Raw genomic sequence first — 9,084 nt, 5'->3', positions numbered from 1 at the left:
TACGGGGGCGACGATACAGCCTGGACTATATTATTTATAATCAATGACTATATCTATTATTCTTCAAATTTCAATTACTACTATGCTTCGTAATGAATATACCTATCTCTTTGTTAAAAAAACTGTATTGTATCTATTGTTGTATATTACATAGGTAAATATTTCCAAAACAATGATTCCATCAGTGTTTACACTAGGTTAGGATTTTACCGCATGTTAAGCATTCCATATCGATCCCCTAATGTGCGCAAGTTCCTGTTTTGTATACATACGTAGATCAGATGAAAGCTTTTAATTTTCTATTAATTTTCTTTGCTATTTTCTACCGAAATGAAGCAAAAGTAACGTACACTTTTCCGGAATTCCAATACAAGGAAACAAATAAAAACGTAAGTAGCCTCAAATATCTAGAAATTATTGTGAATTTTGTCCGGCCGGTTTATAGGTTACATGCATAAACAAGTAGCTATGTACTCATTATGCAGCCGCTTCATGTAATCTCCAAAATCAACATTGTCGACATTGGTATATTGAAGTTTTCCTGATTTTCCGAGCAATATGTTTAGAATCTAGAATATTGTAGTTAGTCCATGTTATGAGGCTGATCCCGCATGAAAAAATTTTCTGATTCGGTTTTTTGCGGATTCCTGTTCAAAAATGTACCCTTTAAACAAATCTGAAGGATGCCGGGCGAAATTTTTGGGTAGAAATTGTTTAAACAATGTTTTTAAACAAATTCAAAAGATCACCTTTTTTTGCTCCGGAAAGTATTTTTTTAGATTTTTATGTCATTTTAAATGAAAAATTCCTGTTGTAATTTTTCTTAAAAGTTGATAGTTTTCGAGTTATAAGCGATTTAAAATCTGAAAAATGCGAAAATACGCCTTTTCGAGGCTTGAAAAACTAATATGTAAATTATTATTTTTGAGGCTGTCAAGGGCCTAAATTTAAACTTTCTATTTCAAGATGCTAAGGAGTAATCGGGCTAATCGGGGCTTATTTCAATGTAGCCCGTTGTGTTTTAATAATTATGCGTGTTCACTCGACTTTTAAGCCGCCGCTCGTCGCTCTATATGATGCTTTCCTGTGCCTGTGTCAATATGATTGGCGTGTTTATTTAGCACATTGGCAATAATTAATTGAATAAATGAATAACTTATTAAAAAAAACTATGTAATAAATTATACAATTTTAGTCAATGTCAAATATTTGTTGGGAATTTTTTATATGTACAGTTACGATCACTGAATAGTTTATATTACATCTTAATTTTTATATTGTAATACTGTAAAATTGCAGTGTCGTACGAATTTGATAAATATGTCAATGTCAAAAAATTTCAAAAAGTCAATGCTTGTCAAAAAGCATTAAGATATAAAATAAAATCGGTATTTTCAAACCTTGATATAAAATATCATTTCACTACAATACAAAAATACAGGGTGTTAGATTTAAGAAAACTCAGAAAATACTCATTCCGAGTTTCGACCAACCCTGTATACTAGAATTAAAAATGTAGCTATACTAATGATTCTTAACAATAGTAGAATATATTAAAAATCATTTGAACGTAAGTAGAGTTTTAGATGTCAAACTATTACAATTCTACAGGGTGTGAATATTGCTACGAAATTAATAAAAAAACGTAATTATCTTTTAAAATACCCTGTATAATATTACAAAACCTCATATTTTAAGAACGAAGACATCGAAGAGAATAAAAAAATGTAAAAATATACAGGGTGTCCCATTTAAAAAAACGAAGTTATAAGCAACTTCCGGTATAACCGGAAGTTGCAAAGCAATAAAAATATTTTCATTTAATAGATCATCCTTCAAAATCCCTTTATTCCAATTTTCATAATCCTCTTGCATTTAGTTCTCGAGATATTTCTAATAGGCCAGTTATCTGCCTCACCCTATATAGCAGTCTAATTTTTGCATGAGAGTTTAATGAAAGGGTAACAAATTGATTGGAAGTTCTGCCTGGTATTAATGGGACTATGGGACGTTTTTGTAGTCTGAAGTTCGAAACCCGTTCCACAATTAAAACTTTCTCTGTTCCAGTGTTCCCGTACATAAAAGTTTGTCTGAGAAGACACCGTTAAGCTATTAAAAAATTTTCAGCTTGATATTAATAAACTTTTTTTGGTACGCGGGATCCAGGCCTACAATATTAATAAATTGATTACAAAATAGGACATTAATTATTAACAGAATAATATTTATTTTCAGGAAGTAATGTTTAGAGAAGTAGAAGCGGCTTGTCAACGAGGTTGTCATGGAAGAATTGGAGTTTCTAAAATACTTTGTATTCGGCAATGTATATCACCATCATGTTATAAAGAATTGTATCATGCAGATTTGGTAAGTATCGAAAATATCGATACTATTTTAAAACAATTCGTTCAACTTTTTATACTCTCTGTACTTCAGATTTATGGTACGGTATGCGGCAAAATCCGTGCTAGGTCTAGTTTGCATGGAGGAAGAGCTCTGAATTGGGTAGGGGTTTTTCAGTACTTTGTGAAAGACAGACCTGGATGGGGAAGTCCTTAACCCCAACACGGCGCGTCCCAATGGCTGATAGGGAACGTTCCTGTAGATATACAGGACAGTAAGTACCAATAAGTACCGGCGGATCAACTGAGGACATGACACAGGACAACAGCTGTGTCATTAGTGGCTCGCGGCTAAGGAATACAATTCCTAACAGGTGCGGTGCCATAAAGTCGCAGGCGACAATCAAATAATGATTTAACCTAAACCTAAATAAAAACCGAATGTGCGCCGGTATAAGCAATCAACCGTTACCAGGAGGTACGGAAGGGCACTCTATTGTCCTGGGGTTGAGAAATCGGCCCCGAAGGCGGATGAGCTGAAAATTCAGTCAACGGCAGTGGAATCAGGAATGCAACGGGAAACTACCTGATTATAACTTCCCTAGTAACTCATGATGACAGATGTTAATAATGTAAATATATTTACTAATCATGGGACTCGGAATCCAAGATTCGGCGTGGAAAACAGCAGGGTTTCCCCCAGTATCGCTTTTAAAAAACCTAGAAGCATTTGAAATGTGGGTCTACCGCCGTATTCTGAAGATCAGTTGGGTAGAAAGAGTCACAAACGAAAGGGTTTTGCAACGTTTGAATAAAAGTTGCGAAGTAGTGAACACGGTTAAAAGGCGCAAATTGGAATACTTTGGTCATATAATGCGTCACCCAGAAAAATATGACATACTTCACCTTGTCATGCAAGGTAAAATAATGGGAAAAAGAAGTGTGGGCCGCCGTACAACTTCTTGGCTTAAAAACCTACGCCAATGGTTTGGGAAAACTAGCACTGAACTATTTCGTGCGGCTGTAAATAAGACAATGATTGTTAATATGCTGCGCAACATGAGAGCCAACGATCGACAAGCGGTCTCAGCACCTTAAGAAGAAGATGCGGCAAAATAAACAGTACTGACATGCGTATGCCTCAAAAATGTATGTGTCATGGGCTTAAACGTACTGAATGGTTTCCGCACGTCGTCGGTATAACGTTTGTACCTATATGAATATCGTGTTAATGTTACATGCTTCAGGATGGTTCTCAGTTTTGCAGAAAAATTTTTTATCGCGGAGTACTATTTTCGATAATACGGAAAAGGTCGCGAAAAACGGTCCAAGCTTAAAATCAACAATGGTTTCAGCAGGACGGGGCAACCTGTGACACGGCCAGGGACTCTCTTCGAATATTGTGAGATAATTTTGGGAGATCGCTGCTCACCAGACCTAACGCCACCTGATGCGTATATCTGGGGAATGGTGAAGTAGGTAGACCGATCCACCGTCTGACATTCCGGAATTGCGGACTAGAATTAAAGAATTTTCATGCCAGATGGCAACTTTCTTCTTCTTCTTGTGCCTCTCCTATCGGAGATTGGAAATCATCAAGGCTACCCTGACCTTGTTTACAGCTGACCTAAAAAGTTCATTAGTGGTGCAGTAAAACCACTCTCTCAAATTCCGCAACCATGACATTTTTCTACGGCCTGGATTCCGTTTTCCTTCTAGTTTCCCTTGCATTATATTTTGAAGTAATGCGTATTTGTGACCTCTCATCAGGTGACCCAAATATTCGAGTTTTCTTCGTTTTATCGTTAACAAAATCTCTGGGTCTTTTCCTATCCTGTGTATTACTTCAAGGTTTGTGATTCTTTCAACCCAACTTATCTTCAGCATTCGACGGTAGCACCACATCTCGAAACTTTCAATATTTTTTATGTTGTTCTGATTGAGAGTCCAGGCCTCTACACCGTATAATAGCGTGTTAAATACGTAACCTCTTAGCATTCTTAATCGTAGAGGGATGCTTATATCTCTGTTGCAGAAGAATTTTCTCTCATCTTTATGAAGGTGGCCCTGGCAATTTCGATACGTCTTTTTATTTCATTGTTTTGGTGTCTAGTTTTGTTTATTAATGTTCCCAAGTATTTGTAACTTGATACTTTTTCAATTTTAATGCCGTTTATACTAATATGCGCTGGTTGTGTCATGATTTTACTGAAGACCATGTAGGTACTTGGTTTTTTTGATATTAATGTTTATGCCATAATTGTTGCAAGCAATATTTATGTTTGTAAGTAATCGTATTAATTCTTCTACTGTTCTTGCAACTAGTACATTGTCGTCCGCGTATAGAATATTATTTACAACCTCTCCATTGGTTACGATTCCTTCATTTGCTTGCAAAAGGGCTTCCTGGCAGATGCTTTCACTATATACATTAAATAGCAGTGGTGACAAAGTGTATCCCTGTCGTACTCCTCTACGTATTTCTATTTCTTTTGATATCTCATTTTATATTTTGATGTTAGCTTACTGATTCCAATATAAGTTGAGAATCGCAGATCTTTATTATCTATGTCTTTTCTTTCAAGAATGTCTCTTAGCCTATCGTGGCGTACTCTGTCAAACGCTTTTTCAAAATCGATAAAACATGCATGTACTTCTTGATTAACGTCTAGGCATCTTTGTGTAAGAACATTCAAACCGAAGAGAGCTTCTCGAGTACCTAGTCCTTTTCTGAACCCCATCTGTGTGTTACAAATATCTGACTCCAACTTTTGATAAACTCGGTTGTGGATGATTTTTAGAAATAGCTTTAGTAAATGGCCCATTGAAGATATTGTTCGATGTTCTGAACATTCTTTCGCATTGGATTTCTTTGGCTATGTAACGAATGTAGACAACAGCCACTCTTGAGGTATAATATCAGTATTGTATACTGTGTTAAATAAGTGCAATATTATACCTATTGATTCATCATTCAAGAGCTTTAGTAATTCAGTAGAAACCTCATCGGGTCCATTTGCCTTTCCAGTTTTGGAATTTCTAAGTGCCATTTCTACTTCACATTTTAGGATTTCAGGTCCCGTTTCACCATTTACCTGAACAATGATATTTCTGTTGTCCTCAAACAATTCTCTTATGTATTCACTCCATATGGCAACTTTAACATCCGTTTTATCGGGAACATCGTCGTGAATAATGTTTTCTACGCTATATAATGTATACCTACTACATATAATCATAAACATTTCAATGTTCATTTCAGTACTGTTTATTTTGCCGCATACTGTATCTTTTATATTGCCTACTCCGTTGCAATTGTTAAGATGTCACTACGTTTGATTTTATAAATAATTGGGATTGTAGTTTTGCTACTTCTCTTCTGAAATCTTTAATTTTCTTTCTAACCCAATTTTTCTCTAAGAAGCTTCCTTACACTATATTTGATATATGTATTCGAATTCTTTTTGGTATCCCATCCGCCATGTATTGCTTCGTCTGAACCGCTGCCGTACGAGTGTCACAGCCGGAAGTAGGTCGACTAAGAAAATCTAAATATGTAGAGGTGTCAAACAGGGAGATCCCTTGCCGCCATACCTATTCAATATGGTTGTCGACGAGCTAATGTGCAAGCTTGATGAAGGCAGGCTTGACCTACCAATTGCAAATGACAGGAAGATCTCAGTTTTGGGTTACGCTGACGATTTAACCCTGCCATCCGAATCTTCCAAGGATGGAACCAAAAAACTCCGGACAACTGTTGAATTCTTCGTTTTTTTGTTACATTTCCCTACATACCACAATGTGTAGTTTTTGCCCAGTTCTTTCGCACTTTATCCGTTCCACCTCGTCTCTTAAATGCAAACAATGTTTTTCAAACAAAAAAAAAACAGAAGTTTTTTATACGGGTTGAAGAAATAAAATTCAGATTTACTCACAATCTGTTTTATTGACCCAAAAAGGAGCTTTTGACTCAATAAAACAGATTGCAAGTCTGGATTTTATTTCTTTAACCCATTTAAAATGTTCTTACACATGCAATAGTCTAGGCGCCAAATAGAGGTCACCGTGTCCTTATCAATTCTGATGGACAAACTCAACGGTTTCTTATGGATTTTTGGCTGCTGATTACGAATTTCGAGGGTGGATTTCGATCCAAGTGGTCAAAAAATTGTTATAAACAATTTAATTGTTTATAAATTTTTTATAAGGCTCTGGCTCATAAACTAAAAGAGATAAAAAAGAATGTTTCAAATAAAATTTGTTCGTTAATAAAAAACGAAGAAAAAACGTTTACTAAAGTTAAATCTACCAATTAGAACTCAAGATATTGTAAAATTAGTGCACAATGCAAATTACAAAATAAGTATTTTTGGAAGGTTTATCGATCATAACTCGGCTTCTACGTATGAAAATGAGCCTTAGAAGGTCTCATTTTAAAGCTTAATGAATATGCTTCTAAACAAAGTTTGTTAAATTGTTTTGTCTTCATTTGTTTTAAAGTTATATTCGTTTAAAGTTAAAATTTTCTTTTAAAAAATTGTAAATTAATTTGTTTATAAGGGTTTCAAGCAAATTTGAGCTATAAACATTTATACTTTAATTAAAAATAATGATAGAAGAACTCAAAAGGAACATTTTGAGCTTAATAAAATGTTCGTATGCTTATTTTTGGCCAAGATATCTATATTTTAATAGCGCGCTCTGAGGCGCGAGATGGACTCACCGCGTAAAGGTTCACGAGCAAAGGGCTTGTTTATATGTGGGCGGTTTGCCAACGTCGACTGCGCGGTTTACCTGTTTTACTTGATCTCACCCTAATGCCGCCATTGAAGTTTCACCCTAATACCAAGAAAAACAGGGGGGAAACAGGTAAACCGCGCAGTCGACGTTGGCAAACCGCCCACATATGGACAAGCCCTAACTTCTCAATGCAAATTATAATTTCTATGTATATTATATACGTTATCTTCATTTTTCATTTTTGAAGATCCTAATAAAATTTTATCTTTCATGCATCTGCATCGAGATATACAGAGAATCTCAGCTTTTTTACATCTGCATAAGTTCTTAGAGCAATTTTTACAGTTACATGGTGGTACTAAGTATGTTCTTGTGGGCAGTAAAACTAAAACTTTCTGGGGCTTCAGAGTCTAAGTATCTAGATGATATCCATATAAAGTGGATCTAGTTCTTTTGCAACATCATCAAGGCACGTCAATTGTGTGCATGCCGCCACAACATAAATGCTCGTCTTATATGCAATGATGATGCTGTAAAAGAACTCGATTCATTTTTATATGGATATCACATATTGGCTCATTTGCATGCGTAGAAGCCGACATAGGTACTTACATACTTGACTGTGAGCCGCTTTTGCGCCTCATAGCGCGCCATGAAAATATCGATATCTTGACCAAAAATAAACTTACAAACATTTTAAAAAGATCAAAATGTTCCCTTTGAGTTTTTCTATCATTATTGTTAATTAAAGTATAAATGTTTACAGCAAAAATTTGCTTGAAACCCTTATATACAAATTGATGTACACTTTTTTTAAGAAAATTATAACTTCAAACGGGTATAACTTTAAAATAAATGAAGATAAAGTAATTTAATAAACTTTGTTTGGAAGCCTATTAATAAAGCTTTCAAATGAGACCCTCTAGGGCTCATTTACATGCGTAGAAGCTGAGTTACGATCGATAAAGCTTCAAAAAATACTTATTTTGCAATTTACAATTTGCATTGTGCACTAATTTTACAATATCTTGAGTTCTAACTGTTAGATTTAAGTTTAGTAAACGTTATTTTCTTCGTTTTTTATTAGTGAACAAATTTCATTTGAAACATTATTTTTTATCTCTTTTAGTTTATGAGCCAGAGCCTTATAAACAATTTATAAACAATTAAATTGTTTATAACAATTTTTTGACCACTCGGATCGAAATCCACCCTCGAAATTCGTAATCAGCAGCAAAAAATTCATAAGAAACCGTTGAGTTTGTCCATCAGAATTGAAAAGGACACGGTGACCCCTCTGGCGCCTAGACTACAACCCATTTCATCACTTTTTATACTTTTATTTTTTGTATATTTTATATAAAAAATGGCTTAGTTCTGTTTTTTTTATGAGTGTGTTGTGTTTTACGCCATCAATTAAAAAACAATTTAGATAATAGATACATCTTATTGATTTTGTATACTTACTATTTATTATCGACTTCTATGTGTTTTAGTTGGAGGAAGGAGAGGTAGATGTAAGACTCAATTCGTTTAAAGGATGTTTTATTCAACGATACAACAGATCTCGCCCATAACCTGGCTATACACCAATAACAAACATCTAGAAATAGTACTTTTATTTACGATATATCAATTCACATAGTACTTTGTATTAATCCAAAATGTTTTGTTAGTAAATAAACTATGAAAACTTCTTCATACATATTTGCATTTACTCGTACATGAAAATATTGAATATTAATATTTTGAATGTTAGCTAGATTATTTCAGTTCAAGTAATATGTATCACTTGATAAACTACAGTGCACAAATTCTAAAGGTGCTGGTGGGGGATGACGTCTATGCGCAGTATTATAGTCGGTGTATGAGAGAGAAAGTAGTCTAAATATTGAAATAACAAATTTTGAATGTCGATAACGATTCAAGTAAACTGTTTATCCAGATGTGAAAATACCAATCGGGCGACGCTTAGGAAAATATTCCATCAACGCATCTCAGT

General features: G+C 34.6%; 1 protein-coding gene across 1 annotated transcript; it reads left to right on the top strand.

Annotated features, from left to right (window-relative positions):
- Positions 1 to 238: 238 nt before the first annotated feature.
- LOC114327167 (uncharacterized) lies at positions 239 to 8,779 on the top strand. Its single transcript, XM_050650829.1, has 3 exons — positions 239 to 389; positions 2,236 to 2,367; positions 8,579 to 8,779. The coding sequence occupies exons 1-3, from the start codon at positions 282 to 284 to the stop codon at positions 8,657 to 8,659; spliced, it is 321 nt and encodes a 106-aa protein (XP_050506786.1). The 5' UTR covers positions 239 to 281; the 3' UTR covers positions 8,660 to 8,779.
- Positions 8,780 to 9,084: the final 305 nt, after the last annotated feature.

Source organism: Diabrotica virgifera, chromosome 5, assembly GCF_917563875.1.
Source record: "Diabrotica virgifera virgifera chromosome 5, PGI_DIABVI_V3a".
Lineage (NCBI taxonomy): Eukaryota > Metazoa > Arthropoda > Insecta > Coleoptera > Chrysomelidae > Diabrotica > Diabrotica virgifera.
Note: the sequence above shows the minus strand (reverse complement) of the source record. Positions and strands in the feature narration are given on the sequence as shown.

Coding starts and splice junctions, on each gene's coding strand:
- LOC114327167 (XM_050650829.1), top strand. CDS start 282: ATGAAAGCTTTTAATTTTCTATTAATTTTCTTTGCTATTTTCTACCGA. Junction 390..2,235: donor ACAAGGAAACAAATAAAAAC/GTAAGTAGCCTC, acceptor ATTTATTTTCAG/GAAGTAATGTTTAGAGAAGT. Junction 2,368..8,578: donor AATTGTATCATGCAGATTTG/GTAAGTATCGAA, acceptor TATGTGTTTTAG/TTGGAGGAAGGAGAGGTAGA.